We start from the raw sequence: 12,500 nt of genomic DNA, 5'->3' as shown, positions 1-12,500 counted from the left end.
GCATTAACTGTCAGGAACTGCCTTAATAAATAAGTCATTTATCAGGTTGATCGTACTTTTTTGAAGTATTAATGCAACGCCTGGTATCCGGTATGAGCTTCACGCCAGCCCTCCGTTTGTGAAATTGCTAACTACTTCTTTTAGTAGCTGCGCGTGAGATGATTATTTTTTCCTTTCGCTGATAAATGAGGAAGGCATCGAGATACCCCCGAAAAATTTCGAAACTCGGTGCGAGAAACGGGGGAAAAAATCATCTCACCACCAGGGATCAGACCACTTTGATTTTGGGCGCTTTCCTTTTGTCAGAACTGGTCGGCCAGACCCGTCAGTTTGCGAAGAAAATGCAACAATTTGAAGGAACACTTGCATGATAATCCCTCGTATTCTTCTGGAGGAGTATATATCATCCTCGAAGTGTGTTAATTTGAAAGCGTTGTAGAGTTAGTCCTTCCAAATGCCCGGTCTGGCTGGTCAGTTCTGTCAAATGGAAGCGTTCTTTGATTTGTGTCAAACGCCTTGGTTTAAAACATTTACGAGACTTTCATTTCTCATTTCAGTCTTCAAGCAAAGCATAAAGCAGTATCCCAACAGATAAAGAGTCTGTCAAACAAAATCCAAATGAGGCAGAGAAGTGCTGATACTCTGCGGAAACGTCTGAACCTGACCGAATCTCAGATTTTTGACCTGGACGCCGCGAAGGAGATCGCGAAACAAGGTAGGATTTTCCATGGCAATGATACATTGCACATCGCACTTTTCGCGGAAATTTTGATATTTTAAATTCAGAACACTGTGCAGATGACTGTTCGCAGAGAGTTGTGCGAGCACAAGTTGTTTTTTTGTTGTTGCGTGGAATGTTGTGGCCTATTCAGAGTGAAAACTTTTAGGCCTCCATGATGGAAAGGGTAGAAAATACGAAGTGAAATGTCACATAGGCCTAAGACTGGTCTCTTTCATGCAGAAGTTTACATGCCTAGCCTACATACCTGTCAATTTTTCTCATGTTTTCTTTCTAAAATATCTTTTCAAGACTTTACACAGAGTCGAAGTGCTTCTTGAGTTAAAGCACGACTGACGTGAATGATCGTTGTGTTGCGGATCAGAACTGCTCGTTTATGACATAATTTTGCAGAAGAAGCGCGCGCTATAATCACCCAATCAGAACCATTAATTGCTAGCGTGATACTTTCGCTTGCAGTGGTCATTTCAGAATCCATTAATTCGTTTAAGAACATTTTCCTAAATCAGTGCTTACTATACTAGGAGTTAATAAATATCTATCATACAATACAAACTTTACAACTGAGTAATTAGAATAAATATCTATTGTATAAGACATAGTTTGTAAAGCACGCAGGAAAAAGCCTATGTAGAAAATACAAATATCAATAAATATAGCATGACATTAAATAAGTTATAAACATGAAACAACGATGAAATGATATATGAAATGGATCATATATGAACTGCGGATATGAAATCAAGTGAAGGAAGCTATGATCCTCGCAGTTATGAACACAATTTTTGCAATTGCGATACCGGTGCGACGCTCTAATCAACTGAGCTGTGAAGCCACTGACGTTGGGAGCTGGTCATTTGTGGGTTCCAGTGTTCCCGTAAGGAATGAATCAACGATGAAATGATATATGAAATGGCTTCTTTACGCAATTGCAAAAAATTGTGTTCATAACTTCGAGGATCATAGCATCACTTAAAAATGAAACACGCAACCGGTCTGTTAAATAAAGAAATGATACTTAGCTTGCGTGAGTCTTGACGACAAAAACATGCCGGTTCGCTCGAGCTGTCCTTCTTTATAATTTGTAGAAAGAAATTTCAAGGAAGCTAAACGGCTGAAGGAGGAACGAGAAGCGCTGCACCAAGAGGGTGTCAAAGGCCAAGATGAGCTTGAGTCTTCTTTGAAACAAATAGTTGAGGATAAGAAATCACTGGAGGAATATGAGCAAGAGAGCAATGAATTAGACAAGCAAATCAGCGAACAGGATAGTATTGCTGGTAAATATTGTCATTTTTTTGTCTCCGACATTTTACGAGATTGAACGAAACCTTTTTGGGATTTCAAAGGCACGAACTTTGCACAACTAGGTTAATGAAGTGAGTTGTCCGCGAAAGACATTTTAAGTAGCCTTCCTTTCGTTTATTTACCGAAAAATAGAGGATACAATTTGATTTTCCGCGGAAGAGTGAGGGCAAGTAAAGAAAAACATGACTAACACGAACTTCGTAAATCAATCGTGTTTCATTGTACGGAGGCTATTTTGATTTCTAGTGTTTGAAAAGACATTATGGGATGCTCAGGGGCAAATTAAGGTCGGATTGTTTTTTCTTTTCTTTGCTTCTCTTTTAAAACCTTTCTAACATCGGCCGAAAGTCGGGCGGCCGCCATTTCTTGGTAACAACAAGCTATAAGAAACAAGAAAGTAAACGGCGGGAAAAAAAATGCGCGAGCGCTTATCCGGGATCTGCGATACCGGCATCCACATAGAGCGAGCCATAGAGCGGCCTTCATTTGAGAGTCGTAAAACAACCTGGAAGTAACAAAGGAAAAAAACAAATACCAAAGTAATTACTTCGACCAATCACAGCAGCTGGTACAATCAGAGCAATGAACCAATCCAAATTCGTAACAATTCCATGCAACTTGCTCAAAGGGCGGGAAAAATCGGGCTTGCAAGTAGTGATTAATTTTGGTTTTCCTTTTCATTGGCTGATAAACTAGCGCGAGATTTTTAAACCAATCACGAAGCGTACCTAATGCAATCGCGTATTTAATTTCGACAGTCATTTGAAAACTGCTCTACGTCGGTTTACGTCGGAACGGCAAACTGTTGCTTGATAACAGAAAGCATGAAAATTTGAGAAGATGCTCGAAATCTGAAGATACTGACAGGCGAGAAATGAACTAAAATCACACGTTTCTTTGATTTTAGCCAAAATGCAACTTCAGCATAACGTTTGCGGTTTGTCGTAAAACGCGATGCCTACTCTGTAATAGAAGCAAAAAGCGGCCATTAGTCTTATTAGAAACGCGCTAAAAGTGTTCTTGTCTGAATAGATTGCCCAGGTTTTTGCTATGTGAAAATAGAATACAAGCTAATCTTTTAACTACCTGTATTTAGCTCTGGTCATGGTGGAAAAGGCAGCTCTTATCATTCGACAACTGCGAGAGAAAATTAACAGGTTTGTCGTTTGCTGTTCATTGAACTGAGGGGCTAAACATCTTGCTAACCTTTTGCTTGGGGTAGTATAGGGACCCTGGTTTGAAACTGTATATCTAAATCGTGCCCTTTGAAAACTATTTTGGTGGGACTGCAGAAAAAGTCAAGCTAAACCCAAAATTTAGGGTTTTCGAGCCAAATGTGCCCGTAAATCTGAAATCGAAAGGAAAATTCATAAGAAGGACTTCTTTAAGAAAAAGTGGGTACTAAACCCAATTAATTAATTGACAAGATTCTTTTTTTATTGTTAGACACTTTACTAATCTATGTTTAGTTTACCTTGTATGTGCTTGTACTGTTGTAATAATGCTGTAAATAAATAAACTAGCCTTTTTACGTGGAACCTTTTTAGAACGGCTGTGTTAGTTGGTTTCCGTTTTGGCAAGGCCATAGAGGAGTAGTTTGGGAAAAGTACTTTATTATAAGCTAATTCATAATTTTTATTTTTGATCATTTCTTATTTGAACTTTAGAATCAGTGATCACAGTCTTGTGAAGACGTTGTTGAAAATTGAAGCTAAAACTTGCCAAGTAAGCGATTGATGAGATTGTCAGCGTATTTTCTAATGTAACGAAACGAAATAGCGAAAACCAAGACAAACAGTCTGACATTTATTAAAGCTAACTTCAGACCCAATTAGACCTAAGCAAAAGTTTTTAGGCCTAAGGTTAGCTTTAATGAATGTTTAGGTTTGTTTCTGTACTGGTAAAACCACAGGTAACCCAGGCTCACTGTGTACGTCACGTAGGTATTAAAATATAGAGAACACATGAGGCGAAGTTTAGGTCTGAAAATATGCTAGAAAATGGTAATAAAAATCGATAAAACTTACCATGTGGTGAGCTGTTGTTGTCTTTAATACGTACACGAAGTTTCGGGGAAAATGGTCCCCGTTCACCTTCCTTCATAATATAGTGACAAGGTAGGAGACGGATGCCAGCGTCGGGACTCCGATCGACCGAAAACAAGCACGATTTTTTCCGCGAAAATCAAATCCAGTCGCTAAATAAACACGCCAGGTTCGTGGAATAGGAATTTCTCTAAACCATGAATCCACTAAAGCATCTCCAGGTAGCAACGCGGAGCCACCAGACTCCGTAAAACTTGTAAGTTAACCTGCTAAAATGGCGGCCAGAAAGCGTGGTACTCACGAAGTGCCCAATTCAAAATGGCACTGAACTCTGGACGCCTGGTGACGAGTATAATAAGTCTCCCTCGAGGGAGGGGAGTCCCAAAAAATTGCTCAGTGAGTTTTGTTTTTAGGAATTTGGGACTCCCCTCCCTCCAGAACTTATTATACTCGTCACCAGGCGTCCAAAGTTCAGTGCCATTTTGAATTGGGCACTTCGTGAGTACCACGCTTTCTGGCCGCCATTTTAGCAGGTTAACTTACAAGTTTTACGGAGTCTGGTGGCTCTACGTTGCTACCTGGAGATGCTTCAGTGGATTCATGGTTTAGAGAAATTCCTATTCCACGAACCTGGCGTGTTTATTTAGCGACTGGATTTGATTTTCGCGGAAAAAATCGTGCTTGTTTTCGGTCGATCGGAGTCCCGACGCTGGCTTCCATCTCCTACCTTGTCACTATATTATGAAGGAAGGTGAACGGGGACCATTTTCTCCGAAACTTCGTGTACGTATTAAAGACAACAACAGCTCACCACATGGTAAGTTTTATCGATTTTTATTACCATTTTCTAGCATATTTTCAGACCTAAACTTCGCCTCATGTGTTCTCTATATTTCAATACCTACGTGACGTACACGGTGAGCCTGGGTTACCTGTGGTAAAACATGTAGCTTACAAGACGTGCGACACCCTAGGTACTTCATGTATCCCCTATTATAGTGTATTTAAATTATAATGTATTCCCACGCGTATATTATAATACATTTAAATAATTAACCCTATATACCCATGCATACCCTTATATACATGAAGTACTTACCTGCGACACTCTTCGACCGCTGTCCCATAAACGCGTGTGCTCGATCCTCGATCAACGCCTTCGATATAGCTTCATAAAAGCGTCTTTTTGCTTAATACTTACCTTCCCCCAATTTGACTGAGATTTCATTCCAGGATTTCGGGTCCTATGTGGGTTGAGTTTGTTGGTTCTCAACGCTGCTTCTGCTTGGGACTCCTATTCTCTCTTTCAGTTTTCTTTGCCTGCTGCCAAGTAATCAGCATATACGCGTATCATTTGCTCTTTGAGGTTTCTTCCAGTACGTCGCTGTCCCAACCTCATTCCCAGGGTGTCTCTTCTTCCCTTCCCCTGGGAACGAGGTTGTCCCATCAAAAAGAAAAAAGAGCACTCCTGCATGGCTATCGAAATCTTTGTCATTATTATTCCCAACACAATTGACCTTCGACAAATCCCATTGCCAATCATAACAAGTAGTCCGATTGAATTATCTTCTTTTCGGTTGTAGAATATAATTTCAGACTTGTGTCAAAAACATGGTATTTCGATGCCAGATGTGGAACAAAGTCAAATCGTTAATCAAGAAGACCTAGAGGTAAGTTAGACTCAGGTTTTAGAGCCCAGATAATCGACATTCACTCCCTACTCGGATACTAGACACAAGAAAGTAACCATTATTTGCGACGCATTATTTTTTGATTTACTGTTTGCCAAATAAGCAAAAAGTCCAATAATCGCCCAACCCCCGCTCTCCCTCTTCTCCTACTTATACTGATTGATCTCCTGTACTATAGGAAAGAACATTTGAAAAGCAGCAAATCACTCCACGTGAGGTAGTCTTAGAAGAAGATAAAGAGAATAGTTCAAAGCTTTTGGCGAAACTTAACGAACTGGAGGCGAGATTGGAAGCTGCAGTCGAGGTTGAGGATTTTGATGAAGCTGATATCCTTTTCTTAGTTTGATAATGAACGATGGTGCTTGTGTTGAGGAGGAAGCTTCCAACATACGTTCGGGCGTACTATTTTGGCAATACGGAGTTTAAGATCTGCGACGCGACGGTAACGAAAACGTCATTTAAAATTGCAGCTTCAAGTTAATTAATCTTTTTCGTCATTACGTTGGCTTGTCTAACTTCTAAAAACTAGTGTAACTTTCCAGGAACTGAATTAGGAGGTGCGGTGTTGAAGCTACGACAGAAAATTCAAATTCGCTTGTGTTCACGTTCTCTCACTGGGAATTGGTAATTTCACGTCGTAGATTTGCAGAAAACGTGAAAGAAATGTACAAAAATGAAAAATGCACGTGCAGAGCGTGCAAAGCTATTGTTTTTGCTCATTAAATATGCATAATTTGTGACGTTTTCGTTGCCGTCGCGTCGTAGATCTTAAACTTGGGAATTTAAGATCTACAACGGCGACCGTCGACGAAAACGTCACCTTTATTATGTCTTTCATGTCCTACCATGTGGGCGAAGTATCCTAAAAATAAATTGGTACGAGCGTTTTCAGAGTTAAAATAGAGAATGAAGGATTCTCTGTTGCATGCTCACGTTGGCGTCAAAACTTCAAATTTGGTGATTTCACGTCGTCGTTATGCAGAGGACCGCTAAGATACTTGCTAAAATCCGTGCTGCACGTGCAGCACGATTATTAATGCTCTTTTAACCAATGATGTTATTGCTTTATGGCGTTGTCGTAGTCGTAGCCGTCGTCGTTTCTTAAGGAGGCTCGAAATAGTTTCTCCTTTTTTCAAACAAATAAACATATTCTGTCCTTAGATACAGTTAGGGCAATCATATCAAGACGAAACTTGGCCAGGGTATTAAGTACCTATCGTAGATTTCTCACATTATGTTTTCCTCCAAAATAATGTTACCATGGCAACGATACTAGGCATTTCTTTGAGCCTTAAAATCAACATATGTGGTCCTTTTTGAAGAAACGGGACGGTGAAATTTTCCCATTCATCGTTACCAGATAATGTTAGAAATACTCTCTAAAATATTTAAAATTCAACAAAATCTGTAGGTCAGTTTTTCAGAAAAATAAGTTTTTTTGAATTGTCTCTAATTTTTTTTTTCACCTACAGAATTTTTTTAAATTTGAAAGACAAACGGTTTAAATTAATCTAAGCTAACATGCAAAAAGTAAAAAAAATTCACCGTCCAGAAGCAGAGATATAAACGAGTAAAGTTGCAAAATCAGGAAAAATTAGGGGGTTACAAGATCAGCATTTACGCATACGTCACCCGCTCATTCGAGTCCGCGCGCGAGTGGAGCTACAGGTCAACACAAACGGATTTAAGTAACTATTAAACCGTTTAAGTAGAATTTTCGTAGTTTTCGTGAATAGGAGATCTCTATTTATATGCCATGTATATAGGAATTGGAGAAAGGTAAGCGAAACTAGCGGTATTTGTTTATTTCTGGTGACCCATTTAAATCATAAGCTGACGCAAGCAGCTTACGAATTGCGTGTGTGGCTTACGCGCGCGCGCTCAGCTGAAAACCCTTTCGAGCCTCCTTAATTAGGGACCTTTAGATTCTACAACGAGGACGAGAACGAGTACGAGTTTTGACTGCCCCTTTTTAGCAAAAATACTAAGGAAATTTATAACCCGTACGCTTAATCTTACTCTTTGTTAGCAATATAGGTTGCTCAGTTATTCTTATGGCTGGTAACTGAGCCTTTTTATTCATCAAAAAAGCCAAAACTGCTACCATGTTGTTGACTTGTTTTGATTCGACGACATTTTCGCAAAACCTCGTACTAAAATGACGGCGGCTTCACGTTTTTCCCGCCAAAATGACACTAGTTTGCGCGCGCTCACTGTTGCCTTATGAGAAAATCTTATACTCGTCGTCGTTCTCGTACTAGAATCTAAAGCTCTCTAATTCCCTACTCCAAGCAACGACAACGCCAAGAAGCAGTAATATTATTGGTTAAAAATGGAAACAATGATCGTGTTGCACGTATTTTTGTACATTTCTCTCCCGTATTCGTCAAAACAACAACATAAAATGACCAATTTCAGGTTTTGACGACAACGTGGACAAACAACAGTGAATCTTTCCTTCTCTCTCTTTGCTTCAAATCCGTTCGTACCAATCTGGTTATTGCATACTTCGCCCATATTGTACAACATAACAACGTGGAAACATCGTGAAACACTTAGAATAGCTTTTAAAACTACTACTTTGAAGTGACGTTTTCGTCGCCTTAGCCGTCGTGGTTTCTTTTGATGTGACAGTGAGGAACTTCCTGGTCTCTCGCGAGCTCGAGATTAGATTGCTGTATGAAATGTTTGTAGATATAGTGCTGGAGTCCAGTACTTTGCTGCCAGGATCATTCTAACCAACAAACATTTCTTGTCAAAATTTAATCAGTTCGTTTTACCCTTAACCGATTTTTAGATAGATTACAGGAAGAAATAAACCGTGTAAAACAGATTGTGGAGTAAAGACAAGCAAGCGCCGGTGCAGAAAACACTTTCCTGCGTCGATGTGTGACCTATTGTTGCTTTCGATGCCTTGAGTTTGACTTACCGTTTCATTTGGTGACACCAATTTCAAAAGAATTTTGATGGTTTCTGTCACAGAATCATTACTTCAAGATGATCTAAATTGTTATGTGCCCAGGTTTGTTTAGAGGAGGGAGAAAGAATAGTCTCCACTGTTTAAAAAAATGTAAGTTTAATTGCGCACATTAAAATTGGCTACCAGGACAAAATACTTTACCTTAAATATTGAAAATTTTATCTGTTAAATAGGTATATACAGTCCACTTGTATATGATTATATTTTGCTAAAATGTATATTAAAAAATTACGGCGACTTTATTTTGTCACATTCCTGTGAAATCTGAGATCACAAATTCGATGGATAGTCCCAAGTCCTATAAATTCACGCTCTATTTACCTTTTTTTCTTAAAAATATTTCCCAAAACTCCTTTCCTCTTTTCTTGCTTTTTATCGTCATGCGCAGACTCTGAAGTTCCATCCGCTGATCGCACAGAACCTGGCACATCTACTGGTTGTCCCGTAAATTTTACCCGCGGACTGGCAAGATTCACGGGCTTGGGTTTTATAGGTGGCTTTGATAAGTCCCGTGAACTTTGCGTCAAACGGCTCTCAGGTCCCGACGCTATTAATGGAGTCGCCGATTTCTTTTGATCTCTCGGGGGAGGGTTTGGTCGCTGAAGTTCTGAAAGGATATTGGATAGGGGGCTGTCTTCGACGCCATTTTCGAGACTACCTTCGTCATCCGAGTCGAAGTCTGGAGGCGGAGAAGCCGGTAAAACAGGAATTTCTTCACCGTCTGATAAGTCATTAAAATCAGCGAAATCCGGGGGAGGAAAAGCTGGTGGTAGACTGTCTGGTTCTAGAGGAAGGCTTCCAATATCCGCTGTAATGTCATAGCCATCGCTAGTCTCTGTTTCCATGGGCATACTACCTTGTGGAAATTCCGGGTCAGCGGAGGAAGGAGGGGTATTTACAGGGGGAGGGGGTGGAGGATCGATAAGGACATCTATTTCATCGTCAAAGCTAGTAACGGTGATGAGGGGTCTGGGTGTGCGCCCATAACGTTTTGTCACTTCCGTGGAGGCGTCGCTTTCCTGACGCTCCGGGCGCGATGATGGCGTGGGGCTTAATAGCTGGGTGACCTGTGGTGGAGGAGGTGGAGGAGGAGCAGGGAGATCGATTTGCCCAGCAGCTTCATTGATATTGCTTATCCAGCGATTAAGATCTTGAGGATCCTTGGCAACAAAAAAGAACTCTGAATCATCCTCACATAAAAGCCTAAACGCGTTCTTTCGCCTCGCAGCGTCACTGGCTTCTTCACAGAATCCATCTGTCAGATCAACGGTAGGCGCACTGTAGTTTGTACCTCGCGAGTCCTTCTTTTCACGATAGAAAAAGAGTTCGTGTCCGCGTAACACAGTATACAGCGTCTTCCACACACGCGCATGCGCTTTTCGGCCACCAGAATCAAGCTCTTGTTTACGCTGCAAGATACCTTCAATGCTAACGGGATCTCTTTTTTCCGACACTTTTCGAAGACCCTTTGCATTATTGTTCTGTTCTTCCCGTTCCACTCCTCTCACAGCCTCCTGTCGCTTCTTTTCTTCTTCTTCTTCTTCCCTTTTTGCTCTTTCTTCTGTTTTTCTCCTTTCTTCCAAAGCTCTCAAGGTCTGTTTTTCCTCTAGCTCTTTCCTTCTCTTTTCCTCTTTCTCTCTTTCTTCCTTAAGTCTTATTTGCTCCAGTCGTCTCTTCTCCATAAGCTCTTCTTCCCTTTTTGCCTGTAGTTCATCTTCTTCCTTCTTTCTAATCCATTCCATCTCTTGTCGTGCTTGTTCCTCCTCTCTTCTGAGCTCTTCCTCCTCCATCGCATCCTTTCTCTCTTTAGTTAACCCTTCCTCTTGCCACGTCCGTTTTTTAATTCCCAAAAGTTTCATTTCCTGAGCAAGGAGCATTTTCTCAAATTCATCATGCTTCTTGAGTAATTCCTCCACTGCATCTAATGAATCTCCAACGTCACTTGACTCTTGGTCTAGTTCACGAGCATTAAGCCACGCTTCTAATTGATCCGCATCTCGCTTGAAGATTTGTGCTTCTTTGCTGTGCTCTAAGTCCTGTCCCTTTTCGCCCCACGTGATTTGCAGCGCCTGCCACGCTTTAGACAATCGCTGCTTCTTGTCGATGACATCCGCCGACGCCGAGTGAGAGTCGGCGACAAGTTTATCAGCAGCGTCGTAGAAGTCATTAACACTCCTTTGCCTCGTTTCTATTTCGGCCTTGTGTTCCTGGTGACGAGTAAGGAGGCTCTCTGCGCTTGTGACGTCGTCTGGAAGCTCATCTTCGGTGATCACAGATGACATGTGACTGATCCAAGACCTAAGGTAGAAAACACCATTTGGTTTGAGTGATGTTGTTTTACCCTCAAACGAGTAGAAGTACTACACATACGACAGTTAGGTAGCCACAGCTATTCCATATGGTAGCCCAATTTCGACATATGAAAATTCACCTCTACCTGGAACGTAGCGTGTATGAGTGATTGAAAACAATGAAAGGTACAAATACCTGAAAAAGTGCGAAGATGCAGTATTTCTCCATTCTTTACTTTCTATCTGCCTGGTATTGCTACCTCCTGTTTTTGTCTAGCTGCTGTAGGGACATCTGCTAAGTTTTCCCTCGTCAGGAACTCGGTTTACCGTTTCCCAGATAAAATAACTTTCTAAATACCTACCTCTTCTGGTTTACCAACAAGGAAGTATTTGAGTTTTTCACTGTGCCATCTATCTGACATTCCTCAATTGCTGGCCTAAAATTACAATTATACCAGGGCCGCGAAGTGGCCTGCCAGTACAATTGAGATTATATGAACAGACGAAGGGAGAAATATATGAGAAAACAACAGGTATTGTCCGTTCACTTGTGAAATGTAATTATCCGTTTCGTCCACAATCAAACAAGCTGGATTTTTGTTTTTTTTCCCAGATTCCATCCGGTTACAGGGAGGACCTTAAAAACACTTCACCGTTTAGTTCAAGTGAAGCTATGATCCTCGCAGTTATGAACGCAATTTTTGCAATTGCGTAGAGAAGCCTGAAAAGCGGGGTTTGCACCCGTGACCTCGCGATACCGGTGCGCAGCTCTAACCAACTGAGCTATGAAGCCAGTGACGTTGGGAGCTGGTTATTTGTGGGTTCTAATGTTCCCGTGAGGAATGAATGAATGAATGATGAAATGATATATGAAAAGGATCATACATGAACTGCGGATATGAAATCAAGTGAAGCTATGACGTCAGTGGCTTCATAGCTCAGTTGGTTAGAGCGTCGCACCGGTATCGCGAGGTCACGGGTTCAAACCCCGTTCAAGTCCTGAATTTTTTAGGCTTCTCTACGCAATTGCAAAAAATTGCGTTCATAACTGCGAGGATCATAGCTTCACTTGATTTCATATCCGCAGTTCATATATGATCCATTTCATATATCATTTCATGACTGTTGAGTTCGTTGATACAAGTTCAGGTGTGTGACTCGTACTCGGCAGCTCAAGCTGTTGCGATGATGCTTTGACGGTGAACTCTTAGCACGGAGAGCGAAAGGACATATGGTAATTAAACAAGAATCTAATGCATATGTCTGGCACTAACAAGCCTTTAATTTGTTTGATACCTTGCTAAATATTAACGTCTAATCGCTCGTGGTAAACACCCAAACTCCAGCCTTTTGAATCCCTCAGCTTATTGGTTGGAACCCAAGTTTAGCGCGTCAGCTTCCACCCACCCTACCCTAAACTCTGTGGTTCCTAATTTTGAAGTGGAACAC

General features: G+C 41.0%; 2 protein-coding genes across 3 annotated transcripts in view; one reads left to right on the top strand and one right to left on the bottom strand.

The window, feature by feature from the left end:
• The window catches only part of LOC137985392 (putative leucine-rich repeat-containing protein DDB_G0290503), an 18,880-nt gene extending 10,124 nt beyond the window's left edge, over positions 1-8,756 (top strand). Inside the window, exons 11-17 of the mRNA XM_068833004.1 lie at positions 558-715; positions 1,828-2,016; positions 3,141-3,201; positions 3,712-3,769; positions 5,673-5,759; positions 5,959-6,109; positions 8,581-8,756. Of these exons, the coding sequence (XP_068689105.1) occupies positions 558-715; positions 1,828-2,016; positions 3,141-3,201; positions 3,712-3,769; positions 5,673-5,759; positions 5,959-6,109; positions 8,581-8,624 (748 nt within the window). The 3' untranslated portion in view covers positions 8,625-8,756. The remainder of the gene's footprint in view (positions 1-557; positions 716-1,827; positions 2,017-3,140; positions 3,202-3,711; positions 3,770-5,672; positions 5,760-5,958; positions 6,110-8,580) is intronic.
• Positions 8,757-8,931: 175 nt separating this feature from the next.
• Positions 8,932-12,500, bottom strand: part of LOC137985391 (spectrin beta chain-like) — a 70,382-nt gene continuing 66,813 nt past the window's right edge. For both annotated transcript variants that reach the window (XM_068833002.1, XM_068833003.1), the window contains one exon: positions 8,932-11,058. In XM_068833002.1, coding sequence (XP_068689103.1) covers positions 9,078-11,058 — 1,981 coding nt within the window. In that variant the 3' untranslated portion in view covers positions 8,932-9,077. The remainder of the gene's footprint in view (positions 11,059-12,500) is intronic.

This window comes from Montipora foliosa, chromosome 14 (assembly GCF_036669935.1).
Source record: "Montipora foliosa isolate CH-2021 chromosome 14, ASM3666993v2, whole genome shotgun sequence".
Classification (NCBI taxonomy): domain Eukaryota; kingdom Metazoa; phylum Cnidaria; class Anthozoa; order Scleractinia; family Acroporidae; genus Montipora; species Montipora foliosa.
This window is presented reverse-complemented; position numbering and strand designations above follow the sequence as displayed.